Raw genomic sequence first — 11,545 nt, 5'->3', positions numbered from 1 at the left:
ATTTTTCTGTTTGATAAATATACACATTTCATCCAATCCAAAGTCCTATGAATTTTAATTTTTTTCCTGAAAAGTTAAATTATTAAATAATTTGTGTGCTGTTAAATGCTTCTTTCGTTATTCCACGTAATTAATTTTGTCCACATGCAATAATTTTTAATGAAAATTTGCATAAATGCAAATATAAAATGACAATGCCGGTACTACGATAGTTTGAGCGGGCAAGTGAATATTTGGGGGGGGGGGGATGGTGGGAGTGAATTAAAAAAGAATTAATCAACTGATTAGGAAATATCGCCTGGAAAAAGCTTATAGAGCATGCAAGAACAGAATCCATAATATGCGACATCAGCGTCGTTTATCTTACTCTAAGAAGGGTGAAAGGGAACAGTTTAAACACCATTTACTTCCTTACCCTGGAAAAGCGACTAGAACAACACATGGTAAGAAGTGCGAGAGTTATCCAGAATTCCTATTTTGTATTCCTATCAAGCCTGCCTCAAATATACTAGGCTGTGAACTTGACACATTTGTAAGGCTTATCTCTATAATGTCGATATGTATTTGGTTAAGTTTGCTGGTATTCGAGGGATCTTACTTATTTACTGAAGTAATTGGAACTCAAACTGTTCTCTTTGTCGCCATTATAATGGTATTAGGTCTATTATTGATATCTTTTGGTATATTTTGTGGTGTGCTTGGTTATATTGGATGCACAATTTCAAATTCTCGATGCGTATATTTCTTTTTTATACAATTGAACTTTCAACTAATAGCCAATGTTTACGCTCTAATTGCTTCCGTTATCCGTGGATATATTACATACTCTTGTGCTTATTTACTATGTATTATATCGATTTGTTTCTTTCTTTACCCTTCCTGGTCATTATATGTGCACATTAAGATTAATGGTATTCCTCCAAATGCTCATAAGCATTATGGATTATTGAATGACGTTCTTTCAAAGGTTGAACAAAAAAATGAAAGAAGGTCCAATCTAGAGGAGTCAGAATCTTTAGTCGAAAATGGTTGTTCAAGCATTTCTAATGGACCAGGCATGACTACTTCTATACAAATTAATAGTCAAATCTTTCAGAAGAAGGAGCAAAATCGTATAACAATGCTAAAAAAACAAAGTACTAAAAATAGCGGCGAAATTATTCATAAAAACAATTCTGAAGATAATATTGAAAAATTATCGCATATTGCAGTAAAATTTTCTGATGAAAATGATAGTTCAGGTACTTGTACTGAAAAGCCAACAGGCCAAGTATTGAATATTCAAACATTGGACTCATTAGACTCTTCACAACAATCTTCAAACAAGAACAGCTTTACCCAACCTTTAATTTCCTCTGATGTTTCATATAAACTTCGAAATGAAGCAAAGATTTTCCTTAATTGGTCCAAACCTACCATATCTGTAAATAGGAATATTGCAACATCTCCAAATGCAAATTGCTCAAATGGAAATTCTGGTACACCTCCTCAATATAGTAAGTTACAAGTATCAAACCAGAACAACCGACCCAAATTTACTCGTTCGGATGTATATAATGGGTGTTGATGTGATTTGTTATTTACAAATATTTGGACTTCATATATACCGAAGGCATAGCTAATGCTAACAAATACTAGAAAAATCTTTTTATATTATCTACATTGCTATATATATATATATTTATAGTCTTAATAGTTGCTAATACTATTTTTTTTCTGTTTTTTTATCCTAATTTTTTAACATTGTTGAATTTGCACAGTAGATTCCCACAATACGTGTTCGGCGCCACACGAATTTAATTGACTGAATTGAAACAAGAATAAAGTAATAAAAATTAAATAATTAAATTTCTAAGATTCAAATTTAGTGCATATTTATATTTTTAGTCTTAATAAAATGAGTTCTACTTATGAGATATTAAAGAATTCACCAGGATTCATAGGAATGGCATCTTTTACAAAAACAGGCCTACCAATTCAAGGTAAATTATATTAATCTTATTGCTGTTCTAGTAAATAATCTCTAAATATTAATCAGAATATGGATCTAAACATATTAAACATGAAGTCTCAGAGTTTTGTTCTACTATCACACAAATTAGAAGTTCTTTATCAAGCTCAATTTTGAGTGAGAATATTTCAATAACTATAGAAACAACAAAAAAGTAAGTTTATTCACTGAACACACGCACAAGTTTAACTTAAATTCTCATTTCCTAACTTATTTTTAGAAAAATAATTACCGTTGAGTCAAATGATATAATCTTAATTTTATATAAGAACAACGACCCCAAAGTATCATTGGGAAACAGTTATTTGGACACTGATGCTCAGAGCTAAATACTCACCCAAAATATATCAAAAACAAGTCATTCATATATATATCTATTTACATTTTGATTATTTTTTCTTTAATATTATATTGGCTTCCCCCTCACTAATATTAATTTAGAGACGAAAAAGTTGCTTGGCGCTTAATTGCCAATTAGTCATACATGAAAACTGCTCAAGTAATTATTGCTTGGCTTAGTGAATAAAGTAAGAAAAAAAGTAGGTAGTGAGAGAGAGAGAAAGAGAGAGGTAGTAAAGCGAACGGAAACACAACTTTTTCGGTGGTTCAAAGTCTGAATAACTTGTATAAGAAATTTCACTTTGGAGATGATTAGTAAAAGGAAGAGAGAGGAAAATGAATCAAAAAGACCCTCTATTTCTTCAAAGGCTGAAAATTTGCCATTAGAATCACAGGAATTGACTAATTACCATGTAGTTCAGCTGCAAGAATCTAGTAAACAGTACAGGCGTAGAATTAATGAGCTGGAGGCTAAGATATCTGAAATGGTTCCAATCTTTGACAAAATTCAAGATGAAGGAAAATCTGAGGAAGAAAATCTATCAAAAAAGTTTGAACATATAATACAACAAAAAGATGATGAAATATTGTCTTTAAGGAACGAAAATCAACGTTTGAGTATGCAGAATGTCTTCAAAAGATTCTATTCACCCGGAAATCCAAACTCCAATACGAACTCAATTGGTATGTCTGGTAAAACTGATCAATCAAATAGACAAGGAGCCACTTTAAGCGAGCCAATAAACGATTGTTCATCTGAGGTTGATAGAATTGACATCATTTCAAGCGATATTAAGTCGAAATTGATTGAAAAAGAAAAACAAATTTCTGAATTGACCAATAAGTACGAAGCGATCTCTCAGGAGAATTTCGAGTTAAGAAAAAATGTGAATAAGTGCGCTCCATATGAGAGTTTTGAAGGGAAAATTAGCAGTAAAAAGGAAGATGATGATGACAAATTTTGTATTTGTGTGCAAAGCATTATAGGAGAAATTTTTGAATTAAGAACTCAACTTAATTCTGAAAAGCTCAAATTCGTTACTTTGATTGAAAGCAAGTTGCTTAAAGATATAAAGGACTTTCTAGCAAACCAAAAAAGTTGTGAGGAACATAACAAGGTAATAATACAAGAATTAGAGGATATTAAATACAGGTATAATTCTTTAAAACAAGATCTATTTTCTTTAGAGAGTTCTAAGAGGACTTTGGATACTAGAGATAAAGAGCAAAAAAAGAAAATCAGAGAACTTGAGCTTGCAAATAGCAAAATTGAATCAGAGAAGATGAGAATAACAGAGTTCATTAAGACCGTCAACTTAAAGCTGGAAAAAGGAGAAAAAGAAGAAGTAATCGAAAATTTAATGAATGAATACGAGGAATTAAGTAATGCTTTTGAAGAAAAGAGTTTGGAATGTGACGATTTACGGCAGAAACTTAAAGAAAAGGAGAAGGAGTATGATGATTTCAAAATAGGGATTGATGACATTAAGCAAACTCTCAAAGAAATGGAAACTATTAAGATTTTATATGAGGAGAAGTTATCTTTGGTTCGAAGAACCAACAAAAATGAATCACCAAGAGAAGTACTTAACTCTGATAGAATACAACAAAACCAAGAGACAAGGATATCTGAATTCTTAAATAAGCATTTATCCTTTATTAACAAACTCAGCGAAGATAAACAAGTGAGTAACTACCAAACACAACATGGAAATGATTTTAATGATGTATACAAGTCTTTAATCGAGCAAAAGACAATAACTGAGAAACACAAACTAGATCTTGAATTTTACAAATCTGAGTATTGCAAGCTTAAGGAAAAATTGAAATCTATTGAAAATAAAGAATTAAATTATAATACAACAATTTCAATCCTTAAGAACAGAGTACAATATATTCTAAATAGGGTACATAAGCTCACCAACTTGGAGATTAATTTTGATGATACTGAAGAAAATATAAATCTACAGATTGATGATTATGATAAAGAAATTAATTCACTCAAATCAGAGAATCAAGAACTTTTAACTTTAATGAAATGTTCAGTATGCTGTGATAAAGTTAAAGATACTGTAATTAATAGGTGCGGACATCTATTTTGCAGAGACTGTATTGATAGAAATTTATCATCAAGAAATAGGAAGTGTCCTTTGTGTCACATAAATTTTGATAAGAATGATACTGGAAGGATATTCCTTTACTAGTAAAAATACTAAAGATTCTCAAAACTTTTAAATATACAATGAAATAAAAAGAAGAAAAAAATGAGCTATTTAGTTTTTTTTTTCCAGCTTACTAAATACTCATTCACTGAAATTTAAGGTATTTATACACATAAAGGAAGAATAAAATTACGTGGGGGAAACGCGTTGTATATTTATAGTACTAATAATTGCATCTTAAAAGCATATAAATGCTAGTAACTTCAAAAGAAAACTAGCAGGGATAAAACTAGAGGTGTAATAGATGTTGTTTATAATATTGCTATTTATGAATTTAGAGATTTCATAGTTTTACCGTAATTTTATTGCTATTTTTTATCTAGTTTGTAATATCTGTGTTAATCTTGTTAATATTCCTTTTGCATGCTATTTAAATTAGGTTTGTCATTTTGGCGCTCAATCTTATATGAGTAAAATAATTAAGAAATAAATGTAAAGGAATTAACCCAAGATTAGAAATAAGAGTTATTATTTATCTAATAAGTAATAATTACCGAATAAAAAGCTTTAGTTAGATGAGAGAATAGATGGGATATGGTGGTATGAATCAGAAGGCTCTTGAAGCCCGAGAAAGAAAACAGGCAGCAGCTTTAGAAAAGAAGAGAAAAGAGGAGGAACGTGCAGAGAACGAAAAGTGGAGAGATGATGACAAACATGCTAATAGGAAGATTGAAAGAAGAAAGGAGGCATTAAATAAGCAAGAAGAGAAACAACAAAAGAAACAGGAGTTAAAGAAGTTATATGAGGAAGAAGATTCTAAGATAATTTCAAACAAAGCCAAGACAGCAACAGGAAACAAGCTTACAAAGGCTGAGATAGCGAAAAGAACTTTGATGTTTGCAATGCAGTCTTCTTCAGGTATTTCTCGCAACAAAAGTGAAGAGTCAGGATACGACGATTTACTTGTGGAGAATCCCAATAGGATTGAGAAAGAACTTAGGATTGAAACTGAGTCTAAGAATATTGAATATATTTCTGCATCAACACTTGATGAAGCTCTTTTGGCTCTTGGAGTTGATGATAAGCAGAGTGCAGATATGCATCCAGAGAAGAGACAAAAAGCTGCATGGCTAGCTTACGTAGATAACAACCTTCCAATTCTAAAGAATGAGAATCCCACATTAAAAAGGTCTCAACTTCTTCAGATGTTACAAAAGAATTGGAAGAAGTCTCCTGAGAATCCTATGAACGAAAATCCTAAACTTACTTGAAAAAAAAAGGACAGATATTCTTTTTTTTATCACATTATTTAGTTGATTTGAATAGCATTAGTAAAGTCTAATTCTATATCAAATATTGCACTTTATGACTGCTGTGGAGAAAAAAAATTAGATGTTTCCTCATTTTTACCGAGCAGATATGGAGATCTTTCACTGTTATTTCTATTCTACTTTAGTTACTACTTGTATACACATAAATAAGGGGAAACAGACAGAAAGTACTAGAAATATTTGGGGGGAGGGTATCCTTAGATTGATTGGATGTATATAAAGTTTAAAGAAACCCCCATTACTCCCATTTCATTAACTAACAAATAAATCTTTATTGTTTTAATTTGCGCGTAATGTTTGAAATATATTTTCCCATAATTTATTCTGTGAACCTCTTTGGCGCAATTTTGAATTAGTGTGCTTAATAAACGAATTTAAAATAAGTAAGAAAGCTAGAACAAAGGATCAGAAAATCATGGAACTGGATTTTTTGAATGGAGAAATTGAGACAGGAACCACAATTGTGGCATTGAAATACAAGGATGGGTTGGTTCTAGCAGCAGATGGAAGAACCTCCACTGGACCAATTATTGCTTTTAGAGCAGCAAGGAAGATAACTCAAATTACTGATAAAGTATTTATGTGCCGTTCTGGATCTGCAGCAGACACCCAAATTATTTCTAGATATGTACGCCGAATTGTTCAGGATCACGAGCTTGAGACTGGCGAAGATACAAAAGTGAAGTCTGTCGCTTCTGTTGCTAGATTGATATCATATCAGAATAAAGAACACTTATTAGCAGATATGATCATTGCAGGAATGGATCCAAATGGTGAATTTAAAGTTTTCAGGATCCCATTGGGGGGAACTTTGATTGAAGGTTCATATGCAATATCAGGATCAGGATCAGGCTATATTTACTCTATGTTAGACTCTAAGTACCATTCAGAAATGGACCTTGATGAATGTAAATCTTTTGCTAGGGATTTAGTTTCCCACGCTATGTTCAGAGACTCTTCTTCTGGTGGCATTATCAGAATTATAGTCATTAACAAGAGTGGAGTGGAGGAATTTGTAGTTCCTGGAGAAGACGTTCCTAACCTATAAAACTCTTCTATTAATAATTACCTTTATTTAGTTAAGAGAGTATTCTATCTCATTTGAATTTAGGATAGGTAGTATTAAGAAAACATTTTAATAATTTAAAAAAGACACGAATACATTAGAGTAGCTTTAATTACCTATTAATTATTGATATTATTCCGTCATATTTTTCTTCCTCTCCTATTTGTTGCTTCTTATTAATTGCATGCATGTAAATTCACATTAATATTATAGTATTTTATGTGGACAACACAAAAAATGCATGTAACTCGTATTCTAGTGAAATTGTGTATTGAGCTGTTGAAAAAGTGATAACTCTGAAAAAAATATACTCTAGGACAACAATTAAAGAATAAATGACAACAGCATTTAATATTTAAGTTTCTGATTAAGAAACGTGTCAAATATAAAAGGTAAATTATTTATTATTTTTTTTTCTTCTGCCGACTACATTTCAGCAATAAAAGGGCAAAAAGAAAAGAAATACAAAAGTTTGATTTTTTATTGAATATCTATAAGGAAAGTCAATACTAAAAAAAAAAAAATTCGCTAGTCTAATTAGTTTTTTAGAACCAGGAAGTATCTTTTAAAAGAAAAAAAATGAGAAAAACTAATAGATGGGAAGGTATAATACTTTTTTTAATTTTACACGTATTAATAAAATTTAAACACGTAATAGGTGAAATAACGAATGTATTAAATTTCCAGGCGGATATTATTGTACCATTGGCAACAGGAGGCGATCTCCCTCCAGATAACAACTACGACGTATATAGGCGTATTTGGAGAGCTTCTCAGAGTGAAATTGAAGATTTAGAAAGAAAATCGTTAGATTTCTTCAAGGAAATGACTGATGTTGATATTGCAGGACTTCCAGCATGTTCAATTGGTAATACATTTAATGGTTTTGGGGGAGGAATATTATCAATCATTCCAGCATTCAAATCTCAATTTAAGGTAGTCGAGACACCAGAGAGACCACAATTGTCAGGTCTATGCTTATTGAGGTCAATGGATGGTGTTGCATATATATATGATCAAGGAACCCAGTTAAGAGTTGCATCCATTTACCACGTAAGAAATATGGATATTATTGGTTATAAGTTAGTTCAATCATTAATACCTCAACATGAGGCAACAGAAAGTCCTCTCCCACTTTTTGATACAGCATTTTTATTAAATGTTTTAGAAGATGGTTATCTACCCTGCTCCAAGTTCCAAGGATCCTGTATTAAAGGAGATCGATTGTTATATGGCTGGTATACAATTAGGGACATTTATAATAAAGGAGAATGGGGAGTCATTCATTATGAAAGTAGTGGACCACAGAATATTCTAAAAGAATTTACACCTTTATCATTTAACTTAAACTCACCTGTTTGGGGTAAGGGATATTCTAACGGGTTCGTAAGTCGAAGATTTGTCAATAACGATTATGTTCAGCCATGCCACGAAAATGCATGTCCATACAGAATGTCAAAAATGTTTGATACAGTATCTGTTTCATTCAGAAACATACTAACTTTCGTTACTGCTTAAGGTAGTTAAAAAAAAAAAAAAGAAAATAAGCATTAGTAATGATAGAAACAATATTAATAACCTCGAAATACATCTAGTATATTCTCTTAATTACTGTTTCCCTGCAAACTTATCCGAGTATATCATTTCACAAACTAAAGGAAGTGGCAAGTCTGCCACTGGAATAATGTTTTTATTGTTATGTATCGAATCTATTTCGTTATTTAAATGGACTAGATCTAAAGTCACATCTTCACTTTTAAAAGCTTGTCTAATTACAGCACTTTTTGGATCGTCATAGAGTTCATACTTTTTCTCGTGGTCACTTCTACCTCCTTCAGTAATTTTTTCACCAGGATTTTTATTTACCATTGTATAAATTTTCAAGGTTGATTTGCAAATTGACTTAATTTGTTCTAAATCCTCGAATTTATAAAGAAACGATAGATCAATGTATCTTGTTGATTCATCTATAATCAGGTCAAATGAATTGGTTGGCCTGACATTAAGAATTGATATACAATTATATGTTATTATTGTCATGAAGGGCAAAAATAACATATATATTGGAACAGTAATTCCCCACATCCTATCTGGGTAATATGTTATATTGATTTGATTTAAGTACTCATCAGGTATAAACATCCAACATAAATATACAACTAAATTAAAACAGCAGTTAATAGAATTGAAATATTTAGTTTTTTGAGTTAGCGTTTCTGAATCTCACATCCATTATTATTAAATTTGCTTTTCCCTTGAATTACTCATGAAAACTTATTTCAATAGCTTTGACAACAAATTGCAGTTAAAAAGTAAGGAAAAGCTCAATAATTTGGATTTTAGCCCAAAACCACTAAATACCAAGACAAATTGAACTTACCTATAGAAATCCAACTTAATATCCAGCTTACAAAACTCGATACATCGGCAGCAGGCACTGTTATACTCATACTTTCAAAGCTGATCTTATAATTTAAATGAGTTGATTATACCCCTTTTGGAATTAATATGAAATCAATCAAATTAAATGCTATTACATTCTCTTATTTTAGTTTTTTTGATTTAGGTTTATAAGAAAATTTGGCTTGAAAATAATACATGAACTTTTGGCGGGGAATGGCTGTCCATATTACTTAAAGCTGAAAGAATAAAAAGTGATAATTAAGGAAGCAAAGTAAATATATGTTTATAACAGGACTGGCATATGAATATGGAGTTGGAGTTTGTGGGGCAAAGTAGCCTGTCTAATCCAGCTGGCATGAATCAGCTAAATAACGTTAATCATAAGAATGCAATGATGAATGAAGATGTAGCAGGAGCACCAATTATGGCAAGCATACTAAATTCCGCAACTCATCCTACGATTTGTCTTTTCCAAGTTCTATTTAAGGTTCTAGCATTTTTATCTTTTATTTTTGGACCATTTTTTTTCAGATTTTTTTCTAATAATAGCTTTATTTTGACATTTTTCCTTACATCTATATTACTTTCTTTGGATTTCTGGACTGTAAAGAATGTGACAGGAAGAATTTTGGTTGGAATGAGATGGTGGTATGAGATTACTAAGGACGGGGAGACCGTTTGGATGTTTGAAAATTGTAATGAATCTAAAAATACAAATACCAATGTTTCATCAAGCACTGACAAATCAGTCTTTTGGGTTACAACATATGGATGGGCTTTACTTTGGGTTGTTATTATAGTATTTCAATTTCTTTCACTGAAATTTCAGTGGATTTCACTTTCAGTAATAGCTATTACACTTTCATTCTCAAACTTAATTGGATATACAAAGTGTATTCGTTCGTCCAGAAATATTCAAAAGGATTGGATTACTAATATTGCAGTTAAGACAATTATGAGTAATGCTCAAAATATGGTTTAGTCCTTACTATAATTTTCGATGCAAAACCAATAAATTATCGTATTTAGGAAAAAAGATTTCTAACCGGACAAAGAGTAGTACAAATCAAAGTTAAACAGTCGAGCAAACTTTATAATAGTAACGATATATCTACTCTTACCTATTACTATCTTTATATACAATCATGAATCTGCTAAAAAAAACTGCAGAGGCCAGTGTTCTTAAAATGACAGGGAATCCCTTGAATAGGTAAGATTTTGGGGTGCTCAAATACAAGCCACACGATTGTAGCAATAAAAAAATTATGTTAAACACAATGAAAGGGAATTCTTTCAAACATTCCTTGAATATATTTCAAAATTTAATTTAATTTAATGCCTAGCTATTAAGTTAAAACGTCGGCAGCGCCAACTATCAGAAATAAAAGAAAAAAGTTGGGAGGCAGTAAATTGATATTTATACAAAAATTTGACAGTGGCAATTATTTGCTCAGAGTAGTTACGAAAATAAAATGATTAATACCAATATTATTATATTTAAATTTTGTACTGTTTCTTACTTTTTTACGCACATATCTTCCCCCCTCGACACACCCCACCCAAAACTTATCTTAAAGGATATTATTATAGTAGACATTACTTGGAAAGTTTATATTGCGGGCGCCAGCCCTCAAAATATTACTTGGCGGTATAAATGGCCGCGTCTCCTTTTTTTATCCTTTTAAATGGATAAATAATTATTGCAAGGCAATTTTTGCTTAAAAGTTCAAGTTTAATTGTATGGCCTCATCTTCAGATACGGTTGGAATTCCCACACCGTTTGTCGTAGACGCACTATCAGAAGTTGGAAAGAGCTCCTCTGGCTACGTTCACATAAGAAACCAACAACGTAATGGCAAGAAGAGTTTAACAACTGTACAGGGACTCAGCGCTGAGTTTGACTTAAAAAGGTTATTAAAAGCTTTCAAGAAAAACTTCAGCTGTAATGGAACAATAATTGATGACCCAGAGCATGGACCAATTCTTCAAATTCAGGGAGATCATCGACACAACGTAGCTAGGTTCCTAGTTGGAGAGAATATTGTTAATTCTGACGAAATAAAGATACACGGAGCTTGAGACTTTTCAGGAACCACTCAATTTTCACAAGGTCTGAGTCATATTAACTTTTTTTTTTCTTGGGGATACATTAGGAGAAGCTCCTATGTGCAATACTTCGTTCATGAAGCTATTTCAAAACTTCATAGATTAATACGACGATCACCACCCTATC

At 31.5% G+C, this 11,545-nt stretch overlaps 8 protein-coding genes across 8 annotated transcripts; 7 read left to right on the top strand and 1 right to left on the bottom strand.

The window, feature by feature from the left end:
• Positions 1-340: 340 nt before the first annotated feature.
• cgd2_890 (hypothetical protein, 4 transmembrane domains) lies at positions 341-1,567 on the top strand (the record flags this gene model as incomplete). Its single annotated transcript, XM_626321.1, has 1 exon — positions 341-1,567. The coding sequence occupies one exon, from the start codon at positions 341-343 to the stop codon at positions 1,565-1,567; it is 1,227 nt and encodes a 408-aa protein (XP_626321.1).
• A 1,085-nt stretch (positions 1,568-2,652) lies between these two features.
• cgd2_880 (hypothetical protein) lies at positions 2,653-4,554 on the top strand (the record flags this gene model as incomplete). The annotated part of the gene is made up of 1 exon (XM_001388156.1): positions 2,653-4,554. The coding sequence occupies one exon, from the start codon at positions 2,653-2,655 to the stop codon at positions 4,552-4,554; it is 1,902 nt and encodes a 633-aa protein (XP_001388193.1).
• A 545-nt stretch (positions 4,555-5,099) lies between these two features.
• On the top strand, positions 5,100-5,783 carry cgd2_870 (drosophila CG6013 like HMG domain containing protein with a coiled coil region at the N-terminus; the record flags this gene model as incomplete). Its single annotated transcript, XM_626320.1, has 1 exon — positions 5,100-5,783. One exon carries the CDS (start codon positions 5,100-5,102, stop codon positions 5,781-5,783), a length of 684 nt encoding a protein of 227 aa, XP_626320.1.
• Positions 5,784-6,144: 361 nt separating this feature from the next.
• cgd2_860 (Pre3p/proteasome regulatory subunit beta type 6, NTN hydrolase fold) lies at positions 6,145-6,891 on the top strand (the record flags this gene model as incomplete). The annotated part of the gene is made up of 1 exon (XM_626319.1): positions 6,145-6,891. A coding segment is annotated over one exon (747 nt), but the record flags the coding sequence as incomplete, so codon positions are not given.
• Positions 6,892-7,488: 597 nt separating this feature from the next.
• On the top strand, positions 7,489-8,427 carry cgd2_850 (hypothetical protein, signal peptide; the record flags this gene model as incomplete). Its single annotated transcript, XM_626318.1, has 1 exon — positions 7,489-8,427. The coding sequence occupies one exon, from the start codon at positions 7,489-7,491 to the stop codon at positions 8,425-8,427; it is 939 nt and encodes a 312-aa protein (XP_626318.1).
• A 90-nt stretch (positions 8,428-8,517) lies between these two features.
• Positions 8,518-9,132, bottom strand: cgd2_840 (phosphatidylinositol N-acetylglucosaminyltransferase subunit PIG-P, involved in GPI anchor biosynthesis, multitransmembrane domain; the record flags this gene model as incomplete). The annotated part of the gene is made up of 1 exon (XM_626317.1): positions 8,518-9,132. A coding segment is annotated over one exon (615 nt), but the record flags the coding sequence as incomplete, so codon positions are not given.
• A 481-nt stretch (positions 9,133-9,613) lies between these two features.
• cgd2_830 (conserved protein with 4x transmembrane domains) lies at positions 9,614-10,294 on the top strand (the record flags this gene model as incomplete). The annotated part of the gene is made up of 1 exon (XM_626316.1): positions 9,614-10,294. The coding sequence occupies one exon, from the start codon at positions 9,614-9,616 to the stop codon at positions 10,292-10,294; it is 681 nt and encodes a 226-aa protein (XP_626316.1).
• Positions 10,295-11,052: 758 nt separating this feature from the next.
• Positions 11,053-11,391, top strand: cgd2_820 (putative translation initiation factor 1 (eIF1), SUI1p; the record flags this gene model as incomplete). The annotated part of the gene is made up of 1 exon (XM_626315.1): positions 11,053-11,391. One exon carries the CDS (start codon positions 11,053-11,055, stop codon positions 11,389-11,391), a length of 339 nt encoding a protein of 112 aa, XP_626315.1.
• Positions 11,392-11,545: the final 154 nt, after the last annotated feature.

This window comes from Cryptosporidium parvum, chromosome 2 (assembly GCF_000165345.1).
Source record: "Cryptosporidium parvum Iowa II chromosome 2, whole genome shotgun sequence".
In the NCBI taxonomy this organism is placed as follows: domain Eukaryota; phylum Apicomplexa; class Conoidasida; order Eucoccidiorida; family Cryptosporidiidae; genus Cryptosporidium; species Cryptosporidium parvum.
The sequence above is the reverse complement of the archived record's forward strand: the minus strand, read 5'-3'. Positions and strand labels throughout refer to the sequence as shown.